This window comes from Lonchura striata, chromosome 9, assembly GCF_046129695.1.
Source record: "Lonchura striata isolate bLonStr1 chromosome 9, bLonStr1.mat, whole genome shotgun sequence".
Classification (NCBI taxonomy): Eukaryota; Metazoa; Chordata; class Aves; order Passeriformes; family Estrildidae; genus Lonchura; species Lonchura striata.
The window spans coordinates 20,464,332-20,488,739 of record NC_134611.1 but is presented as its reverse complement, the minus strand read 5'-3'; the positions used below and the strand labels follow the sequence as shown (position 1 = coordinate 20,488,739).

At 36.0% G+C, this 24,408-nt stretch overlaps 2 protein-coding genes across 2 annotated transcripts in view; one reads left to right on the top strand and one right to left on the bottom strand.

Moving 5' to 3' along the window:
- The window catches only part of TGFBR3 (transforming growth factor beta receptor 3), a 226,716-nt gene that overhangs the window by 15,447 nt on the left and 186,861 nt on the right, over nt 1-24,408 (top strand). The gene's annotated exons all lie outside the window — the stretch shown is intronic.
- BTBD8 (BTB domain containing 8) overlaps nt 1-24,408 on the bottom strand; it is a 33,696-nt gene that overhangs the window by 8,008 nt on the left and 1,280 nt on the right. Inside the window, exons 3-15 of the mRNA XM_021526283.3 lie at nt 19,529-19,779; nt 18,572-18,689; nt 15,480-15,569; nt 13,318-13,398; nt 12,198-12,294; nt 11,483-11,571; nt 11,177-11,279; nt 6,970-7,152; nt 6,013-6,150; nt 4,871-5,000; nt 2,267-2,328; nt 589-1,222; nt 199-289 (exon numbers count right to left, since the gene is read on the bottom strand). Of these exons, the coding sequence (XP_021381958.3) occupies nt 199-289; nt 589-1,222; nt 2,267-2,328; nt 4,871-5,000; nt 6,013-6,150; nt 6,970-7,152; nt 11,177-11,279; nt 11,483-11,571; nt 12,198-12,294; nt 13,318-13,398; nt 15,480-15,569; nt 18,572-18,689; nt 19,529-19,779 (2,067 nt within the window). The remainder of the gene's footprint in view (nt 1-198; nt 290-588; nt 1,223-2,266; nt 2,329-4,870; nt 5,001-6,012; nt 6,151-6,969; nt 7,153-11,176; nt 11,280-11,482; nt 11,572-12,197; nt 12,295-13,317; nt 13,399-15,479; nt 15,570-18,571; nt 18,690-19,528; nt 19,780-24,408) is intronic.

The window sequence follows — 24,408 nt, the reverse complement described above, 5'->3', positions numbered from 1 at the left end:
AAACCAATTTTATCTTTACAGCAGTGTTGCCAATAGCTAACTCAAATTGCTTTGCAAATAACATCCTACAGACAACTATTCTCAGAGTAAAAAGAACACCTAATGGTAAACTTAATAGTCCACCTGAAACCTTTCTTGCCAAAATCATACACTTATTCACACAGCTATGAAGCAGCACTGAACAGCTTTGTAACATACCTGCTTGTTGTGGCATTAGCCTCAAGCTCAGTCTTTTTATTTTTGGTGGTGACTCCATTTGATACCTTCACAGATACCTTTGTTTTCACTACTGTAGAGTAAATTCAAAGTTAATTACACAGGTAAATGCATTGCAATATAAGTACTGAAAAAATCCAAAATATGAAGATCAGTTATTGAGAAGCCCATATATGCTAAAGTTGTAAAATGTTTACTGTTTTAGATGGTTATTAATTTACCAAAAAGTCACTTTATACTCAATTACAGGGGAGGAATGTAACTCTTATCAATTTATAGTAGATTGTCTTAAAGCTTTCCTGGCTGGTTTTCAGTGTATACCAGCCTGAGACCAATCAGAAGAGGAATTAAAAAAAAAATTCAAAAAATTACCAGTCTGTTTTTTCCCCTCCTCTACAGATTTATCCTCTTTGGGTTCCTCTGTCTGTTCACTCGCAGTCTGGATGTCCATGTTTGAATTTGCTGACTTGCTTGAAGTTGCTGCCACAGTCACCAAGGAGGGAGATTCCTTCCCTGTGGTTTTTTTCAATGGCTTTGTTTTGTTCTGCATGCTTGAGGTTACTGTCAGCACTTTAGGTCTGGCACCTGCAACTTTTCCTTCATGGTTCCTTAGTCCTTTGCTACTTCCTGAATTTTTTTGTCCACTTGCAGATGATGTCTTTTCTGTATCTTGCTTGGTAAGCATGCTTTCAGCCTTCACATTTCCATTATTTTCTATTTTTGTCTTTATAACAGCTCTAGCCTTTGGCAGAGCAGCTTTTTCCCCAGGTTTGGAATCCTTAGTAATCTTGGAAACTAATTTTTTGCCATCTTTCCCCTTAACATCCTCATGCTTTGAAGTCTTACTAACAGTGTTTCTATTGGTTGATGCATGTCCAGATGCTCCTAATCCATCAGATTTCATTTTATCCCGATTAGTGGAAGAATCTCCCAAGCAATCTTTCTTGCTCTGTTCTGCCCAGGAAGTATTCCTTAGACCAACAGATGCCGTAGTAGTTTTATTTAGCTAGGGGAAAAAAACCCAAAAAACTGGCATCAGAAAAAAATCCAAACAAAACATACTTTTAACACCAAGCTATCCATAATGTGTAATTTCTGAAACACATCTACGTTTAAAATAGTACATGAATCTAAAGCAACAAGATTCAACATAGAAGTAATTTTTTATGTATCTATGTATATACATACACACACATTTTAGCTCAGTTTGCTGGCTTTCAAGAATATTAAAGTACTGCTCTATGTGGAGGAGACAAATATCTGAGTTTCACTTTTACTTTGGACAAATTACTCTGTAATATTTACTTATTTATATTATTTGTGTCTGCTTAAGAAATTTTTTTGAGTTATATGTGCGTATTTTCCAAAAAGGAATAAAGACTACGCATTATTACAAACATAAGGACAAAAATTATTTTTCAACATGTGATGATTTTAACCATTACCAAACAGTGTATCCACAAAAATGTCAGTATTGATTCTCTCAGGTAAAAAGGAACTCAAACATGGAGAATTAAGTGCATGAAAGGGAATCTTTGTGATACCAGCGTCATTGCAATGTATGCAAGACTGTCAAATCATGTGAAACCCATACTAGTTTTTTATCAATTAATGACGTAGTTTTGAGTGTGAGTTTCAACAGAAGAGTTATTAAGGGCACCAATAAATATTTTTCAGAGCAGGGAGTGTAACAGACTCAGTGTTGTGGTGGCTTGTAATAATAGCAAATATTCATTAGCTCAGTAGCAAACCATTTGCTCTGGGAAACAGATGAGTTTCATTATGTAGCAAGAGAGGAATGTGAGGTTCTGGACACAAATTCCTGCCTTTTATTTGAGCTGATCTGTTTGAAAACTTCACAGAACACAGTCTGAGATGTTTCCAGTAATCATTACTGATTCTGCAGAAACGGTTTACAAGAAAATACAGATTTTTCAAAACCAAGTTCCATTAAGCAGTATGGAAAATAAGTGTTAATTTAAACAAATAATGAAAATAATTTTGTTTGCAATTATCTCAATGTTTTAAATGTTTGGATATAAATGTTTACCTGAGAACTGGTGAATACAGGTTTCTTGCCAAGTCTTCGGTCATCACCCTTGTCAAATGCAGCTGTAAAAGGAACAAGCAGTTTCTTCACTGTTTGGTAGGAAAGAAGGGTGACAGAAATCAAGGCAGCCTACTCAGTTAACATCATGTGAAATCAGAAAGCGCTTCTTTGGGTCCTGATTTACTCTAGAAAGGGTAATTTTGGTGACATGGCAAATGTTAAATGAAAATACATGATTTTATGTTTGGAACAAAAAAAGTGGGATCTACAATGACACCACATGGCCATAAGCAAGTTACTTAACTCTTCTGTTTCCCCATGTCCATTTTCCAAGTCCCCATGTCCACTTTTGTCTATCCAAGCTCAATTCATTTATAGCTAGCAGTGCACTGAGACCTTTAAAAGTGTACAAAATTTACAAAAAGACACCTTCAAATTTAGAGTATAATGGCTTTTAAGTGTATTGTTAATTATACAGTATTTATTTATACTATATAGAGGAAAGATTAATTACATTAAAGTGAATAATACTAGTTTTCAAAATTGGCAAAGCCAAAATACCTGAATGTACACACTAAGGTCATAGTGCCTCTATGGATAGCATGCAGCGTAATGTCATGAGAATTATCCCTGAGATTGTCATGTGGAGTTTTCAGGCAGTGAATGCCTTATTTTTTTTCATCTGATGTACTCTGGGAGGAAAGCAGTTTTCAACAAAGCTTTTGAATCAATTGCACTTATAGAACACAAAAGGGATATTTATAGACACTGTACAGACCCAGAATCGATAGGTTTCATTTATGTCTGTATTCACATTTCAACTAGAAAAAAGGTTTTGCAAAAAGTAGATAAAAATCTAGGCATTCAATGCCTCATGTTCTGAGGTACTATACATGGAAACATTTTTTGTATGTATAATACAAAAATTCTGCTGAATTCTTGCTAAAGATACTAAAAATAATTTTTATATAAGTCTCTAAAAATCACACAAAAGGTATGCTGAAAATGGCACCCCAGGGATCTAATCCTTTTTCTAGCAATGACTCTGCATATTAATACATACCAATATATTAGACAAAATCCTTATAAACTTGTGCCTGAGAAAACACAAGACAGGCTGTAAATGAAAAAACCACAATATTATCCCTCTTATTTTGGCATTTTTCCTCCTCTGTTATAGCCTTCTAAATATATATAGGCTAAATTTCTAGGAGAAAAGCCACCACCAGAAATCTTCAAGATGAAAGTTGATCTAAGTTATCTACATGTATTTCCCCTGAAGATTAAATTTTATCTAGCAATACTGTATGATTGCTTTGCCTGTAATTAAAACCAGGTAAGTCATGCAAACATTTCAGCCTTTTCATATATAAAATGTATGCAACTTCAGTCAGAATTTAACCTAAAAGAAAGCAAAATAATTTTTGCCAATATGGAGTTCAGAAATACAAGACACACCTTGATTTTAAGTATTTTTTTCTACTGAAAGCACTAGTGTAAAGTAGCTGAAAGATCATTCACAATAGAGACATGATCATCTTAAAAGTAAACCACCCCAAATCAGAACAACCCACCCGTTTTTCTAAAACAAACTCCTCTGCTTCTGAAGGATTTTATAATCACGAAGAAATCCTATCACTGTTCTACAGAGTAGCATGAGATATTACTTGGCTACATTCCTAAATCATGCTTAGAAAAGACTGTCACTGCATCTTTCAGTATGTAATTGTAGAATCACATTTTCATCTACCTCTAGGTATATAACTATTATATCCTTGCTACTAATGTCTTTAAGGAAAAGGATATAAAAACATTCATGCCTCCTTTGAATCAAAAGTGATTTGAATTCAGAGAAGTATTTAGCATTCTTTTCTTTTACAACACTGTACTGTCAAAGCTAATATTAAACCATAACCTGAACTCCATCATCAGTTCCACATCCTCAGAATACTCGTGTACTTCAAAACAAAGGAGCATTCAGAACAAAAACTCCTTTTAGTTGGAAGTGCTGTCTGTTAAAATGTTGAGAGCACACCATGCAGTTCCTTAGGGGCTCTTCTGCAGCAGCACACACAGGATCACAATGCCAGTCAGCCGAGGAGCCCAGCTATCTGCATTTGCTCACAGTGCACAGGATGAGCATTATGCAAGAGACGAGCAATATTTATAATCATGCAGAAAACGATAAAGGACAGAAACGGAATTCAGGGAACGGATAATCTGCTTTGTGCAAATTCAATTCATCCACAGCCCTTATCTCCTTAAAAATGAGGCAGATCAGGTTTTTAATCCTACTGCAGTGTTTCCTGTAAATTAGAGTAGCTGTAAATAAGAAAAGAATCCATCTACATGATGGTGGGGGGTTCTATCATATATACTCCTAAAAAGAAAAGCAGGGAAGACTCTTCACAGAAAATGACTTACTGATTCCCATGTTTGAAACTACCTAAGCATGCCATCATGCTTCTATTGTAAAACACCACTTCAAAACACAAAGCAGCACAAATTTTCCTTTAATTTTTATCAGGCTCCACAATTCCATCTGCATTGTATCCACTGAACAGATTGCTAAAAAATTCTAATGCCGCTTGATGCCAGACATACCTGCTTGTATTTTCTGTTGATGGTCTGGCCTCATCAGCTTCCAGCCTTCTGTGTGACGAACAGCATAAAAAGACTGAACCAGGAAGACCCAGAGCTTATCACGCAGCGCCTGGATCGTGCACGTAAAACCCTGTGTTCAAGTAACAAATCAGCAGCTGGCAGGGGCATATTGTCATAGCAACCAGTCATTATTCCTTTCAGAATCTACTTACTCCCTAAGCTAGATCAATGATGTCATCACTTATATTTTATAACGGTCTGGTAGATGGAGATGCTGTTTTTGAAGGATTATTGCCCACCACAGTGATTTTTTTCCTATAGTTTAAAACCTACAAATTACAGCACTCGTAAACACTACTTTGCTCTCATTGCTCTTTTTTTCCTTTTCTTTTTTTTTCAAATGAACCCCATAATAGCTCTTCACTGTCAGCTGTGTCACAACAAGGTCAAATACTCCAGGGAAAAATAATGTATTTGATTAAATTTTCATTGCTTTGACCAAGTAAATCTATAATAGCACCAGATTGCAGCAATTAATGTTTCATTTATTTTTTATTCTTTGTCATACTATTTATGAATTGTTCCCAGAATAAGTCAACCACAGATTAAATGTCATTATTTAGATTGTGTGAATATACACGGTATATTACACACATGGAGCCTGACGCCTCCACCCAATCCAAAAAACACACACTGGGTTAACTGTCAGTCTGTGCTTTAGAAGACAGTTTAAAACAAAACCAAATGTACCTGTGACCTTCACAAAAAGCAGAGGAAATAGTGACGGAGAGAATAAGCTCTCTTCCACTGCACATTTTAGGTAATGCAACATTTTGCTAAGTTTTTCCCTTATCACAAATTTAAAGTGATAGTAAAGATCAATAGGGCAGTGTTGCCCATATACATTTTTAGTAATACACAGGAATTTTTTTATTGCCAGGATGGGGTTTCTTTTTAAAGTAAACAAATGCCAATGTTTTCTGTACTTCAAAAGGACCTTGGATTTATGCAGATGCCTTTCTGTTTGACCCCAGTTGCATGACTGAGCCATCTGAGCTCACACCATATCATCTGATTTGAACCATGACATGAAACTGTACCAGAACAGTTTTTCTACAAGCACTGCACATTTAAGAACCTACCATCTCCTTCACATTTTCGGAGTCCAACAACATATCCACTGCTACAAGAAGAAAGCAGCTATTTTCATTATTAATGCTTTTTTCAATTGCATTGAAAATTAGTTCTAGGAGGTCAGGTTTGCTGCTCATTGCTTGTGCCTGAGGAAACAACAAAAGGCAGTAGTTTAAAACAAAAGCGTGTACTTTGTATGCAAAAGCATTACTGAGCAGAGAGGATCTGCTATCAAGCTGTGCAGGAGGTATTCCAAAGCTGAGCATCTTCTTTTGTATCCATTCCACAACCCCACCCCTCTCCTGGCCTTCAGGAAATTATTCTGAGGCTTCGTTCATTAACAGAAATTTTAGGAAAAAGCACACTGTGATGAATTTACAGCCCCATGCAAACGCTGGATCCAAAGGCAAATTTTTTTAACATTTCCCTCTTTATTTTTTTTCATTCCTCTGTACATATTAGAAAACATGATTTCACAGGAGAAATGAACTGGCTGGGTGACTTAGGTAAGTTCTCAGCACCTGCAGCGTTGCCACATTTGTGGAACTCGCGACAGAAATCAGCAGAAGTTTGAGTACAGTGTTCATACTCATAATCTTGTAAATCCAGGCTGTTTTTCCAGGGGTCTGAAAGCTTTTTCAAAGCTGATATCTATACTTTTTGCAACAGAGAAACTGTCCCACTAAACCAATTGGAACTTTTGCTTAACTGAAGCACGTAACCTGAATACAGTATTAGCACTGCATCAAAGCACTTACATGCTTTAAAATAAACCTGAAAAATCCACCCCTCAAAACTCTTAGCACTGCCTGAGTTTTGTTGGGTTTTTTTCTTTTTTTTTTCTATAGAACTGTACTTCAAAGCAAAAGCTGAGACTATTTTGGTAATTTAGCAGCCTGATCTTTCAAAAATGTGATATAATTCAATTTATTTGGAAGCATATAAGAACTTGAAGGCACTTTTACCTGCAACAAAACAGAGAAGCCTTCACTCTGTACTACATATAGGAAGTTTGCAACAATAAAGGTTACACATTCCTCATGTAGCTGTGATGCCAAGGCCACAGCTGTCTCTGTCCACTTCACTCGGGGCAGGCTATTGATCAGCCGGTCACTCTCCATCAAACGGAAAGCAGCATTCTCAGGGGTCTTGAAACAGAAACAGAAATTAGCCTGTTGCCAAGCAATTACCTAAAGAATTGCTGATTGTAAAACAGCATCTGTTCAGTTACTGAGCTTTTACATAGGGATCCAAACATGTCATTATTTCCCTTATTTAAATAATTTTTGGCATTTATACTTGTTAATATTATATGTGTCTTTGAAACTAAAGCAGAAAAAGAAATCTCCATTGGTTCAGTTTTGCCTAAAGTTAGGTAGTAAAGTTTTAAAGTTTCCAATAGCTTTTATTATATTTTTTCAACTGCATCATTACAACTGTGTCATCACATACTGCAGTCCTGAAGAAAATAAGGCAAATGTTAGCTGGAGAAGCTGAATAGAAAAAAGGATCATAGGTCATTGAAAGATGTAATAAATTCTTGAATAAAACTGCTGAGTTGGGGTTTTAGGTGAGTGTGGATGGCCTAGCATTCAGGCTACAGAAAAAACCTTTTCGTAATTATGAATCCTTTTGCTTTAAAGGAGTCAGACAACTAATATTTGTCTTCCCAGATAGAGTTTTAACTGAACTTACCCTCTTTGTTGTCTAAGTTTCTCAACGAAATGAAACTTATGTTTCTAGTTACATTTCAACATGCAGACAGATGTTAATATTTATTATTCTGGTCTGTGTCTTTGGTTCTTTCATGCATTGCATCAGCACAGTACCTGAGGGCAACTTTACTGGCTAACACGTTACTTGAAAAGAACTTGGAATTTATGGTTATCCACATTAGAATAGCCTGAAAGCTCTATTCAATGTGACCTAGCAGGACACTGATAAATTATGCAGTAACACTTGAAAAAGCAACAATTCAGATAAATATTTGACACAAAAAATCCATCCTGCAAATTCAGATCACAATCACATTTGTCCTATGAAAGTTAGCAAGGAGTGCCTTCTTTGTGCATATTATAGTTAAAAGATAAAATCTAACCATCCATTATTAAAATATATTTTAAAAATTATTTTACTAATCTCTGGGCAAACTCAGTTTGTTCTCTGCAGATGACATAAATTAAGAATTACATATATGCTCATGGTTTGATTTTGCTCCCACTGGACTCAGTTACAACCTTTTTGAATTGTCTCAAATTCAACCACCGCTCACAAGGCAATAAGCATTTACTCCCATTAGACACTTCCAGTGAAATATAAAATGCCTTCATTGACTTCTAATTAAATCAGCACTTTGTAGAAGCGTTTCTAACTGAATTTTACTTCCCTTATTGTACTTTTTTCCTGACCATTTTAAAGTGGAGTCCACTTTACTTATCTAAAATCCCAGTAATTTTCTCACATGAAGATGAGACAGTGCTTTAAATGATATTCCCATTTTAATGTTTCTGTGTTCATCATTGTGGTTTTCCAGGGATTTTCCATCAACAATCTCTTTTTCTTTGCACCATTTTTTCCTCTAAAGGGCTGTCACATTAACTAAGTTTTACATTTCCAGCATCAGTAAATTAAAGGATCAGCAGAGTTATTCTGTTTAACTGGGTCTACATGTTTAAAGTTTTACAGAAGAGAACTCTAGCAGCAGAGAAAAAGGACTGTAAATCATACAGTAGCAAAAGTAATGTCAAACCTTTTCTTCTTCATTCCTCAAGCAGGCTTAAAGCTTTTTTGCAGATTGTGAAAAACTCGCCTGGGAATTCCACAAGTTTTTGGAATAGGTGTCTTAAATGCTGAAATGAATGCTCATCAGAACCATTCTCTGGGCAGAAGAGGCTTCTGCTTTATCATTTAATTTTGTAACTCTAGATGCTTTCAAGACTTCAGTCCATAAAATACCAGTGAATCTTGCAAAGACACACCAACACAAATTTTAAATCATTAATAGGGGAACTAAAACCCACTTCATCCAAGCTGCAAAAAACCTTTCAGCGAAGCTGGGTACACAAAGGGTGTGGTACCAAGTACCACAGTGCCATGGCTGTTCTGCAAATGCTGGCAAGGCAGCACATGTATTCCCACACAAACTGTACCACAGCATCTTCATTAACTAGAATAAGCAGAGAGGAAGGAGGGCCTGAACATTTACCTTTCAACTGTCCTAATAATGTTGCACAAGGGCCTAGAGAAGAACCTAGAACTGTGTCTACATGTGCTTATAGCTGCAGTACACACCCGAGTTAGTTTGGAGGTGGGTGGTGGTTTAACTATGAACAGCTGTAGATCAGAATGAACTGATCTGTATATGAAAATGTTATTTAAAACTTCTCAAATTTTATACTATGTATGAAACACATTGCTCTATGTATATTCTAGCAACAGCTCAGTATGCTGATATAATACAGTGACAGAGCACCCAGGATCTTGAGATACTAGGCATATGCTTGAGGTATTACAGCTGTCATTTTTGTTCTGTTAGGTTCATGCATTGTGGTAGAACTGTTCAGGTTTTATAACTGTGGATATTCTCAAGTTTCTCTTGATTGCAGAATCACAGCGGAGCTGGAAGGATACCCTCACAGATCATTTGTCCAACTCCTGGCCCTGCACAGCACCACCCCAAGAGTTACATCCTATGCCTAATAGCTTTGTCCAAACACTTCTTGAGCTCTGCCAGGCTGGTGCTGCGACCACCTGTCCTGGGGAGCCTGTTCCAGTGCCCAACCACTCTCTGGGGGAAGAATCTTTACCTAATATCCAACCTAAAGGCACAAAGCTCTGAAATCTGTCATTTTTCAGGCTTTCACCTGAATATGCAGTTGCAACTGCTACTCCTAGCTGACATGCTGGCCTCTGCACTTTAAGTACTTCATCACAGAAGTCCTGAAAAAACCAGTCCCAAGAAGGCTTCACAGTCCTTTCAGCAGAGGTAGTTCTTGGCCAGAACCATTCAAGAGTGCAACTCTTGAACCAGGGCTGTGTTTGACAGCGCACAGCCACACCGGAGCCATTTAGTTTGGTAACACAGATACGTGGACAAGGATTTCAGCATGAGATATATGAGATGTCACATATTTAGTTGTTGCTTGTGTGATAGAACCAAAATCATGCTGTGAATGTTACCTGAGTTAATTAGATGACATTTTGTCTGTGACAATCCACATTTCAGTTACATACATAGTCATGTTTCGCAGCAGCTCTACAGATTTACCTTTATTTCTATATACTTCTCATATATCTGTTACAAGCCAGTGTATTTACAGGCTGAGTACTTGACCAAATTTCTGTTAACAGGTCTAGTTCAAATCAGTTACCTTAAATCAGTTCTAAGCATAGTTTAATACAGAAATACAATTAGAAAATACTTAAACTTAGGCAGGTCTAAATTGGAACAATGTAAATAAGTGCTACAAAAAATGAAAGCTGAGCTTTAGGGGGGACCAGTGTAGTACTGTTATCTGAGAAGTAAAAGATATGGTTACTATACTGCTACTTTATTTTTGTAAAGTCAGCCTGCCTGTAAACAAATAGCTTGTGATCCCTGATAGCCAGTGACCACCTGAGGTCTGAAAAAGAAAGAAGTCAATGTTTTCCAAATTGGAATACAGGTAAAGATGAAAAGGCAGTCAAAAATGAGGTATGCCACCATGTAACACAGAAATTGATACAGTGATTTCCTGTTTCTCACTATCCAAATACATAATCAGAGAATGATAGGATGGCCTGGGTTGAAAGAGTCCTTAGAGATCCTCTAATCCCAGCCTCCCTGCTGCAGGCAGGGACACTTTCCACTAGACCAGGTTTTTCAGAGCCCCATCCAATCTGGCCTTGAACACTTCCGTAATGTTACATTATGATGTCACAGTTGTGTTTCATAAACATATTTTCTATTATTATGGTGGAATTGGATGTGATAATTACTAGACTGTGTGTCATGAAGCATAACAATGACATTTCATATCAAAAAAGTTTCTAAAATTGTTATTCTAACTTTTACATAGTATAAATGTACTATAGATTTAAGAAACTGTATTTATTATCTCTTAAATTACATTGTACAGATAAATAAGGAAAAAATTTACTTTGCTCTATTTTTCTACAAAGCACACTACTTACCAAAGAGTTAATCAACATAACAAGACAATTGTTCTGAAGTTCAGTAGGTAAATTGGCAAAGCTTTTCTCTGAAAAACATCTTGCAAAATGTTTTCCTACCCATCTGTTGAAAAGAGAGCCATTCTTAGGTAAGGAAGATGAAAAATATTCTATCTTCACTTGTTAGCATAAGTGATACCTCTAAAGTATTGTGAAGAAAAAACGTTTAAAATGTAAATGTTACATATGCCAAAATAAACCCATCTTACAAGATAAAATAATTTCAACAAAAAGCAGATAAAAACTATTTTATTTTATTTTACTTACTTCATGCAAGCAGCATATAGGTTTTCCACTCCCAGTGAATGGGCAATAGCCATGCACTCTAGTACAGGTTGCTGTTTGCCAGGAACAGGCTAGAGTTGTGAGAAAATTATCACAATTATTGTACATTTGATTTACAGAAACTATACAAAAATACAAAATCTTCTGTTCAAAGATTCATAAGGAATGTCAACTGCCATGGTATTTAAGATTTTTTGCCTTTATGCAGTCATCTATTTCCACATGTCAGTAAAGCAGGATTCAGCCTCATGAGCCTAATGCATGGAAATGCTCAATTCTAAGCAGATGTTTGATTTTAAACCAATTTTAATTGAACAGATAATTTTTTTTCTAAATATATGCCCATGAAACAAGATATACAAATATAGAGCATTTCCACATGCCCACCAAGAAGAGTTACATTTACAATAGCACATATTAAACTATACTGAGTGTAATTTAATACATTGAATTAATAATGTAGAATACTGCTTTTAATCAGCTGGGGTTTCCAAGTGTCTATAAATAGCTGATGATATCACAAGTCTTACTCCCACCATCTATTCCAGATTCACACCTGAGAACAGGGACTGGGGACTTCAGCTAACACCTTGATCACAGAGTTCCTACATATATTGTCACTGTGATTTGGTGTTAAGTAACAGATTTGAAATTCTCAGGCTCTGTAGCTCACCAAGTAGCATGAGAAGTGACATACCTTTTGGAAGAAATTGCAGTAATCTCTTTTCAAAATGTAGATAGCTACTTCTTTTAGTCCATCCAGCCCATACATGTCTGCAATGCCCAACATGTGACTGAAGAGAAAGCAATAGTGACAGGAATAAAAAAATCCTTGTGATATGTGCATTTTCCTTACAGGACAATTTACATGCTACCTTTACCTCTTGGTTCAGTCAGAACTAACTGCAGAAAGAGACTGATAACCAAGTGTGATACCTGCCAAAGAAAAATCTTCAAAGCAGAAACGTATATGGATCTAATAATAATCTCCAGCTATTGAGTTCAGCCTGTATAAAAACAGCCTCTAGCTGAGAACTGTTTGGAAGACTCTCAGTTTCTCTATTTTAAGGATAGCAAATGAAAAACGTATTTGTGCCAGCAGAGTTCTGGAATTTTGTAGGGTTTTTCCCAAAGTTACATAAAATGTTATTGATGACATTCTTAAAAAGCAGAGTGAGCAAACTATTAATTATTTTATATAATAATCAATGTCATAATTTAATTTTATATCTCAATTAATTAGCTAAACATCAGTATTGGAACATATTATAAACTATTCCATATTTTTTTGAAATGGTAGCATTTTAAGCGGCATAACCTAATATATAAAAGGTTTCAGAGAATAATTCACAAATTTCAGAATTTACTTCACTAATACAGGATTATGTTTAAAACTGTGATTAAAAACTATCCCAGAACAAAATGCCAACATTTACATTTGGTTCCTATATATCCTCTTTCATGGATCTACGACTAACTATTTCGCCTTTTCATCACCTTCAGTGATTATTCAAAAATAAACTAAAAATATGAACTGTTACATACTATCACATACTGTATTTATTAGTCTGAAAACTAAAAGGAAGATACAGGCCAATTGGGATTTATTTTGGTATAAAACATCATCTGTTTTTTCACTCTCCTCATAGGGTATTCCAAAACCAGCTGGCACACCTTTTCCAGTAGCTGTCAAATAGATACGATTTCTTCAACAGCTCTTTTTTTTTTTTTTGAGTCTTCTTTTTGACTTTTAACTGCGAAAATACAGAGCAAACAAACGAGCACAAACTAAAATGAAAAAAAAAATTGATATATACCCAGCATCAACTTCATCTGGGAAGTCCAGAATAGCTCCATATATAAAATGCAAGACAACATTCATTTCTGCATGGCTTATACTGCAAAAAAGAATGAAAAAATACACATAAAGACATGCCCATAATAAAATGCATCACATTTCTTAGCCAAAGGAAGTTGGTAAAAAAGCTGATACATCATCCAGCTGCTCTGTGAATGGAAGGCAAAAGATCTGATAAAATTAAAACAATAAAAATTTCTAATGCAGAAGTATCTAAATAGACTACATTTGGGGTCAATTTAGATACTCAATGGATTTGATGGACTTTCTAACACTTTAGATCTTTAAAAATAAGTAATAAGCAGACTTACTAATAACGATATTTACACTGATAATATAGAAGGATTTTTTCATCATTGCCAAGCTCATTACCAGCAATAGGTCAGCTATTAAGTAACTATATATTTTAAAATTGTTTTATATAATTATTCCAAGTCTTTATGATATATTTTTTTTGTACAACACAAAAATAGATATTTAGAAGCTTTGTTACAATGCTAAGTAGAAATATTACTCAGAATATTTAGTCTTTATTCAGATTAAGAAAGCTGGCAGGCCTACACAGCAGTGCTTGCATCCTTTCACAGTTCCAGCATCTCAATGCAGAAAGGCACAGAAAGCCTCAGTGGTGAACCTGATCTGAACAACACTTTCTTGCATTTGTGTACATACATTTTTGTCTGCAGTCTTCAGGACCCACAAGTCCTGTGTGCATGAGTATAAATGGAATATTCATGCAGAGCTAAGACCCTTTAAAACGTCAGACATGTTTAAGCAATTGACATCGATGACTAAAAGCAAAAGGAAAAAACCCAGCAATATGCAAAGAAGCAAAATCAGCACAGCTGTCTCCCTGTATAGCAGCACACACAACAGCCAGAAAGTCAGCGAGGAGGAGTTTCCCCACAGTCTTGACAGCTGTTACCTTAAGTAGACTTTTCATTATTTCAGAGTAAGCCATATGTACTTCATTTATAAGTGTAGAAAACAGCACAGAAACCAGCACTAAGCAGAAAAGTGAACTGGAAAAGGTAAAATTATGCATATGACTCATAATAACAGAAATTATGAGACACTGGCATGAGAATAGTCTCATATAAGGATTCAGTACTTCTCAGGAGAGTGCCTCTACTGAAAAATAAGGATGAAATTTGTTAACCACAGAGAAATCAATTACAGAGGGAGAAGTGTAAACACCAGAGTAATTGGTGACTATCAGCCTCTAAAACACCATAAAAACTATGGAATAAATTAAATTGCAAATATATTGTTTTATAAGGGTTTGGAAGTTATAACCAAATCAACAGATAACGTTTCTGATTTGGCAGCAGCATTATTACACTAACAGGAAACTAAAATGACCATTTAAAAAAGTATCACTTGGCCAAGATATTTTGTATTAACACAAAGCAGTTACATTTTGCAGGTACACAGTTCTTTCTGGAGGAAATTGAATTGGCCAACATCATGACTGAAATAAAAGCTAACACGTACATGGATCAGTACTCCTTTGCTTTTAAAGGAAATTGAATTTATTTCAATAGAGTTTTCTGATACTGAAAAGAACTAACCTGGCAGTCCCCAGCTAATCTATGAAGTCTTAAGTATTCATCCTACAGTGACAGCTCCATTATTCTCACGCAGAAAGCCATGGTGAACAAGCCCACTAGATAAAATTGCTTTAGTATATGCTGCTGAAATATCATAATTAAACACTATTTAGGAAATGTTATTTATATTTATATTGCAATTTTCATACTTATTTGTACAATAAGTATATTTACATTGTTCAGACACAGTATTTTTCATGACATGTACAACAAGAAGTGAAAGAATTCTCAAGTATATTGTGAATATTAAAACATACTCTACACAAAAGGATTAGCGCCCTTTTGTTAATGAAAAAGACTTTTTTGAATCATCTGGCAATATTAACAAATACATTACACACAGAGTTTCATCCTGAAGTCAAAACAGTACTCAGGAAATGTATCAGGCTGGAGAAAAGTGTCAAGGCATATTAATCTTCAGCTCTCTGTACACAGCACAGTTGTTACATATTTGCAGCAATTGTAAATTGCCTACCTTTGCTCCCACACGACTTGCAGAGATGACACTTACCCTTGAAGAGTGATGTGCTCTTGAGAGCTCTCAGCCCAACTTCCACTCAGCATGGCAGCAAAGTAACTAGATCTGGCACATAAAATGGCCCTGAGAGAGAAAAAGTAAACATTATTCCACTACATACAAATATTCATGATGAGACTCTTTGATAACATTGACTTAAATCTTTGCCCTGTATGCATTAAGGTGTCAGCTGTGTACTGCATGCCTTTTCTCCCAGTATGTTTGGAATTTCAAAATATGCTACAGAAAAAAACCAAACAATACTCTATAAATTTTTCAGTTAAAGCTTGTTTTTAGTATGACTTTGAGATTCACACAGAGGAAATCTATTACCACAAGCATCTTCCTTTTATATAAAATTTCACATTTATTTCTCCTGTTTTATTTACCAAATAAGACTAAATAACAGTTATTAAATAAAGTAAATAAATATTTTATACAGCCCCATTATAAATAATTATATCCTGAACATCTTAAATTCTTCCTATATTACAAAATGTGCATTTATCAAAATTCTAAGTATGTAATGTCTTGTATTCAGAATTTGCTACTCACCACAAGTCAAACAAAACTTGGTATTAACACATTCTGGGACAATATGATCTATTTTTGCAACAAGAGCTATCAGCTACTTCTGTTTACACTTACTGCCCTTCTATATTTAAAAGGCATAGAACTGGCCATAACTAATTCAGTTTACTACTACATCCATCCATAAAAGAGAATAAAGAAACCCCAGAGCTGCAGTCTGTGTAGCTCAGTATCTCTACCAGTATCAGTCTTCAAAATATCAGGTAAGAAGACCTTTGCAACAGGACTCTTAAGGTGGAAGTACAGTGGCAGAGAGGAAGACAAGATAGTGGATGAAAACTGCTTTGTGATTTCAGTTTTCCAGATCCACACCAGTTATAGCATTAGCCTTTATGTGTCTTGTCTGGCTTACTACAGCCACAGATAATATTCTCATATATAGAATTTTTCATGACACTTTCTAAGCTTCCTATTATTTCTAAAATTAGCTTATGTCGTGTATTTCCTGTGGCAGAAAAAGCAAAACATTATACCAGGCTTGAGAATCCTTTCTGTTACATGTATTTGTCTCTTAAAATGTTTCTGAGCACTCTCATTTTGTGTAGGAAGAAGCATGAAGAATGCTATTTATGATCTCTTTTAGTCATTTTATATTCTGTATTCTGTCATCTCTCCTCCCTCCTCCTGCTTCAGAAGTCTCAATACTTTAAATTAGAACCTTCTCGCACATTCCTCCTGTGATTCATCCAGCAAAAATAACAACAACAAAGCTTTTACTGAACGTTTCCTATCTTAGTGAAATATGTCCACACGTAAATTAATATTACATCCTAACCTGAAGTGTATGAAATTCGGGGTACACACACCATATTTTGTTTATAAGATACAATAACACAATATCATAGAGATATGGAATACACTTATCTCCAGTTTTTTATTCCATTCCAAATAAATTTTAGTAATGAACAGTGATCAGTCAAGTTCAAGCGCATAGTTAGAGTGGGTATTTCAGAGACTAATTTTAAGTAAGACAGGTACACAGCAGAATATGCAGTACCTAAATGTAAATTTTATCAGCATATATTTATAAAATACATGGAGATACCAAATTATTTTGAAATAAATTTATCTGTGCTTTCCTACAGAGATGGGTTTAGTGCCAGTTTTAGTACCAACCAAATCTGATTTGCTTCATGCAGAGTTCTGTAAAAATGCAACACTAGGAAGACCAAAGCCAGCAACACTAAAGTCTATTGGAAGTCCACAGGACTTCATGAGAAAGTAAGGAATACTGACACAAGTGGGAGACTGGGGGCCTAGCCTGTCTCGTGTTTGAGAACTTAACAAAAAAAAACCCTTACAGTAAGTAAAGCATTCTGGTTCTTTCACCACAATGATACTCAAAGTTCCATTGCCCATATTGGCTCCTACTGTTCACATGACCCAGGACTAAAACGAGCTCAAGTCCTGCGCCTGTTTCAGAACATCCTTGTTTTCTCTATGATTTACTGCCGTATCTTTTGATGCTAGTTAAACTAGATGCATAGCCTTGGGCAGCAAGTGGCCTAAATTAAAGAAGCTCTGCTGATAGAAGCTCTTTGTTGCACTATTTTTCCTGCAGTAAAGCATTTGTTTCTCAAACTTATGTATCTGACAACATATAATGTAGACCAGAAGAAACAAACATTCCTTACTACATTTAATTCTGAAAATGTAGCATATATCCAAATACCACATAATTATAATATGCCTCCTCTAAAGATATTGTAATGTCAGTAACAAACTGTCATTCTCCCTCCACCCCAGTTTTGTGTTGAGAAAGTACTGGAAGTAATGGAGGGTTTTTATAGTCCCTCTCTAAGTTACTTAATATACTCAAAGGGAACAAAATACAGGCTTTCTAGTTTGCTATCTCAAATGCAAACAGACTTAAATCAAAGGTACAAGGAATGGTGCTGACACTTTAATTTGCTTTCCCAAGCCACAGGAGTACAATAAGCCAAAGTTCTTAAACGGTCTTGGACTTTTGATCTAGGAAAGGCTCCTGACAATCTTTACATCTACAAAACTGAAGTAATGAAAGTAAAACCAGATTGTGTATGCACAGATTTTGCAGAGCTGAAACAAAAATTACTACTCCAGAAATGTTCTGCCTATATGGAAGGTTTATTCAGCATTAATAGCTGAATAGTTTATTAGTAGATTTTTGCTTTCTTTACAGATCACAGATTTTAAAATTATTTTATATTCATACATATATATATAGAGGAAAAAAGTCTCCAAGTATTTCCATGAGTATATACTCAATATATGAGATTACAGTGGCAATCTTAGAAGTGCTAAAAGCACAGTTTTTTTCAAAATAGTTGCTGTGGATGATGAATTATATCTATTAGTATCAAAGTACAGCCACTCCACACATAAGTCCTAAAAACTGTAACAGTTCACAGCTAGAGACCAGCACCAGCAATAACTTCCTACAGATAACAGTAACAGCAGCATTTTATACCAGATGTTATTGATTGAAAAACTTTTTACTGTAAATACTTATGTACCTGTGAGCTTGAAAATGTTTGCCTTCTACGCAAATATTAATATCTGTACAACAGCACTTCTTGTAGAGCATCAATAACTCTTCTCCTAACACAGATGCGGTTTCTACTTTGGAATGACCTGCATATAGGGGAAAAAGCTGTTTTCACTTTGTCAGGTGTACAAGAGACTATTGACAGTGCACAGACAAAATATTTGAAAATAATCTGGCATAATTATTTTTTTTATTATTACATATTCAAGCTAGGGTTTTCCTTGAAAAGGTTTCCAAACATTGCCTTTTACTTCTTATTTTCACTTACCAGAAACTTGACCAATGCTCCCTATTTGGTATCTACAGAAGAAGTGCTACAGTTACTCTTTCCCAGTTCATTCTTTTCTGCTCTGAAGAAGAGCAGCCCCTGAGGAAGTCTGGGGGCATGCAGTGCCACGGGTCCCACCTGAACAGATGTGCTGCTTGAGCCCGTGTCACTGACACAGCTGCAGCAGCCAGCACCTCTGGGGAAGATGCAGTTCAACACTTGAATGATTTCATTCAGAGCTGTAGTATGGAAGATTCTGAAAGGTTCCAGAACCCTCCTAAAACAACAGTGGAACCAGTGCAATTCCCTAGGAAGGGAAAACAAGGGAGATACTCTGCTGTGTGGAAGTCCTACATGGTGAAGAGTGGAGCTCACTGTATTCCAGGGAAAAGACAGGACATGGTGATGGCCACACCTAATACCTGGCAACTCCAGATTTATTACACCACACACTGGCTGGGAACTGTGCCTGCCTAACTTCTGCAGCAATTCATTTCTTCTAAGTGTGAGATCATGAGGTGGGCCATAGAAAAGAATATCCATGACAGCTGTGCTGTAACAATAGTTTTAATTTTGCCTGCATTTTCACAACTATAGGAATATTTGAACAATTATTTAAAAGACAAAAAGAGAAAAAAAGTGTAATTCCAAACTTACCTCCAGCGGCTTTGTTGCTTTCTGTATCAATGACTGCTTCTGGAATTTCTTCCTCAATACCAGGCCAACAAACAATTCCTTTCTGCACAGCTCCACTTGGAGTATTCTGGTCAACTGGTGTTCTTTTACTTTGTCCAAGACAATGTACATTTTTTTGAGCAATCTGAAGAGTAGGATTGTTGCTTTCTTGTATTTTCCTCATAAACAGCTCCTCAATTTCTTTAAGATTTATATTAGATGAATACAGAATCCTAGAATATAACACTAATTTTTACTCTCATTTTTCAATTAAAGAAAACAAAAAAATTACTTAGTTTTATCTAGCAAAATTTATGACCAGAAAACAAAGTGTTGGACTCTCTGGTGCTTAAAAAACCCAACCTTTTAAAAAATGTATCTCTGGAAAACTTATTTCTGCAAATGCTTGAAAAGCATAAACAAGTACCACAAAATATCAAAACCTTCTAACATCAAGATTACAGTAGAAAATCATAAAAATTGTATAGAGATATAAATGAATTGGAGAAATAAATTTTAATTTCAAAGGAAGCTCTTAAAGCCCAAAAATGTGCAGTTAAGATTACCCAAGAACTTTCACTTTGCCTATCTAGTAATTCCAGCTTCCCACTTTCCCATCTGTTTCACCAGCTTATTTTTGGCTCAGGATCTGGAAAGGCTAACAAAGCCTGCAGTCTGTGACTGCAAAAATCTCACATTTTTAGAAACACACTGCACTCCAGCACAGACAACATGTTTGATCCTTGGTTTCATACCATCTAGATGAAGTTAACAAAGTTTAACAGAAGAGCTACAGTTCCTTTGGATGTAGCAGAACTATTCAGAGATCTGCTTTAGTCACTCACTCCACGGCAGACAGGCTTTTTGTCAATACCCAGAGAACAGTAATTTGTGTTATTTGAACACTGTACTCTGATGGGGCAGAGAAAACATAAAAAGAAACCATCTTCCTTCTTGAGTCTTCTTGAGATAGGTAGAATTTTTTTTTTTGTCTATGTAATACAGGTCCCCATCAGGAGAGAAGAAGAAGAAACATGAATATATAGAATTAGAAGGTTAATGTTAATATTTTGTTAAATTTGGAAAGCAAGCACGAGGAAAGGATGCGACAGGAACAATAAGATTTCACATGGAAAGAGTAAGATCAGTGGATCCTTTTCACATGTGATTTTAAGGTTGTTGTGTACGTGTGTGCTTTCAGAACTCCTAACCTATGAGCTGACCATCTATTGCTTTTGATATTTAAAGTGCTTTCCAACCTACCATAATAATAGCATGAGGGAAAGACAAGTCAAACCATGCCGTATTACCAAGAATATGAGCAAAAATTGTTTGATGGAGCAGGGAGACTTTGCAATTCTTTAGAAAATTCAAGACCACAAGTTCCACACATTTTTCCCCATTCACTGTGCTGCACAGTAGGTAACATCTGTGTTTTACAGCTCTAAAGCAGTAGGAATCACAAATAGAAATTCAGAGTAGAAACCCAGTTAGAGAATTCAAAATTTCCAGAAAATTTTGAAAAATTTACAGAAGTATTCTGAAGTTTTATCTTCAAGTTTTTTGTCCACACTAGACCTTCCAAGAACGGTCACTTAAAGTCACACAGACAATGGAAAAAAAAATTCAATAATTCACACTTTATCCCTCCATCTTCACCAGATGTTAGCTAATACCACAATTACTCAAGTCCACTGGTCACATACTGAATATAAAAACTGCAGGAAGAGTTTGTTGAAAAAAAAAATTGCCATTGAACACGTTAGGCTAAATTTGCAGTGGAACTTTTCTTATTCCCCTTTCTGTTGCTACATAGCTTTTGCATATTTAACATGTAGACAGTACAAATTGACTTTGAGGGAGAAAGAAAACTAGCAGCAACAGATAAAGTGTTTTACCATAAATGAATTATTTTAATATTCTTAATTTCTGCAGTAACTGAAAAACATCCATAGGGAATCTCATAAGCTAGGCAATGAAGCAACAATCTCCTGGGAATGCTCAGGGTAATTTCAGAGAATCTACACAAGAAACCTCAAGAATGCAATTAATTTTGTTATCACCAGGCTTCAGTCAATAAAAATGGCATCCTTAATACAACTAGGGACTCAGTAAATAAAACAAATGAAGTGGCATTTTAAACCAGAACTAAGTAACTGGTTTCTGGATCTGAAAAAGTTAATTTTAAGTTTTTTCCTGCAAAAAGTCAAGAAACATTGATTCTTTCAATTAACCTTTAAAATCGAGTCACATTCCTGCATTTATTACTTCCAGAAAATCAGCAGGTTATTTTAATATTAAGTTCCGCTGAATACAGACTGTAAATTTACTACTCTGAAAGACTCATGGGACACATCCATCATTTTGCTTCACAGACAGCAAAATGATTTTGGCATATCTTTTAGAAATTTCCTTTTGTCTCAGTAAATCCCATTAGATGTTTCCAGAATGTAAGATTCTGCAGTTTTCTATAACCTGCTATAAAAAACTTTTCTTGGCAGTGCCCTGTATTTCACAGGCTCATTTCTAAAGCAGAGTGAAGTTTTCTAGACTGTCTCCTCCAGAGTACTGAATTGTGCCTTTCTGCATAATAAAAGTTAGGGAAATCTGGCATGGAGCTCAGATGGTTTAGTGATAATGTAAAACCATCTCTTCAAAGCAGTTGCTTTAAGAATCCAGGACCCTTACTGCAGAATTGTATTAGGAATAGTTTTTAAAAACTTTCCAAACCACTTGAGTAGGCATCATTCAATGTGTCATCCTAGTTTGGTTATCTAAAGAGCAGAAGACAACAATTCTGTAAAGTTATAAATCTCTTCTTTAAGTCAGAGAGAGGTGTATCATCACAAGATACCCAGAGCGCTCTCTTTTCCAGGCTGATGAACTCCAATTCTCTCAACCTGTCTTCATGGGAGAGGTGCTCCAGCCCTCTGACCAGCTTTGTTGCCCCTCTCTTGACTCATTCCAACAGGTGTTTCTTATGCTGGGGGCCCCAGGGCTGGATGAGCACCTGGAGTCTCAGGAGAGTGGAGCAGAGGGGGCAGAGTCACCTCCAACCACCTGCTGGCCACGCTGCTTCAGATGCAGCCCAGGCTAGGGTTGGCTTTCTGGGCTGTGAGTGCACATTGCTGGCTCATGCTGAGCATCTTGTTAAGCAGCCACAACTCTTTGAGTGTGATCCAGCCAATCCCTTATCCATGGAATGGTCCCTCTGTCAAACCCAAGCCTCTCAAGCTGAGAGACAAGGATGTCATAACCAGAGTAACAACAAAGTATCTTCTGCACATGTGTGAAATACCATATTGTACAAGTTTTACTTAAACAGCTACCACAATTAAATGCCAAAATGAAACCCAAATCTATTTACTTTATTAATAAAAATAAAACAAACATAGGAAACCTCTGAACCACTACATACCCAGAATTTTACTGCACCCACGTCTACCAAACCCAACTGCAGCAAACAGTCTCGTGTAGTGCATTTAAATCTTGGTAGACTTGGAAAGCTAGGGCAGGGCATCTTCATTGTCTAAGTCAAGCATTTCATTCACACAACTGTCCTATCTCCTGCTCAAAAGAAGAAGGAAGAGGAGCTACCACAGCCTTCAGCACACAAGTGACACGTAGCCCACTTCATCTCTCCTGATGAAGAGACAGAGGCCCACAGGAAGTGTGCCTCACTGAGAGGGAGGCCAGATATAGCTCGTGAGAAAATAATTCCCAAATCCCCATGGAAAGATAAGTTTTACTTGGGAAAATAAAAGCAAAGTTGAATACAAACAGGAAAAGGAATGAGATTTTGTTATAGCTTTGATGAACTCGGCAATACTATTACTAGTATTCTACTTCTCCATATATACAAGAAACCAGAACTTTTGTAGAAGACAAAAAGCTCTCAGGAGCTCAGCTGCAGCTACAGGTCTCTGCTACAACTCATCATGGCAGTTTATATGCTCCAGGAACTAGGCTGGCTTCCAGTAAAACTAAAGCTCTAATTTAAGGCACTGTTTTGCACTTACAAAGATCAAATTAATTTGTGTCTTAACAATAAGAAACCACTGAGATTCAACAGCCACTGATACTACTTGATAATCTGAACAATGGATTAGGCTCTTTTCAAGCAGTCCTTTCTTTGGTCCAAATGAATCCAAACTTCAGTGCTCTGGGTAAGCAGGAATCCCCACAGAATGTGCTGGGTTAGAGGACTCAAATGGTGAAGTATCAAACAGCACTGAAAACTAAGAGAAAGCAAATATCTTGTAAAGCACATTTCATACACAGCTTAGAACATATGGGGAGGTTAATCTGAAGATTCTAAACTCTAAACTGTGAAAAGGCACAAGGTTTACAATTAGTTGAGCTGAGTTTAAAGGTGTCTTCCAACACCATGCATTTTGGAGAACATGCAGAACTTCAGACATCATTTCTTGCCTTACAGCAAACCCAGACAAAACTGAAAGCAAGTATCAGTAACATATTTAGTGCTTACCATTAGGAATACAAACCCATGATATAACAGCCTATAAATAATTATTCAGAATAATTGTTTAAAAATTAATATGATTTTTACAAAAAATTTCATTATCATACTTCTCCCTGAAATTCTTCTGTAACACCACTTAGATGAATGTGAAAGAAATGATATCACAGTAACAATGAAATCAGGAAAAATACAAGACAAAGCAAATGCTGTTTTGTTTCTTGACACTTGTTTTGCTAATACTCCTACCAGGCTGTGGCAGTAACCCAGCAAATGCCTGGTAATCAACCTGCTCCACTACAAGGATTCAATGTTTCAGATACTACTCTGGGCTCTCTCAAAGTTTTCTTTCATAATTGGGTTGTGTTTAAAGCAGTGAATT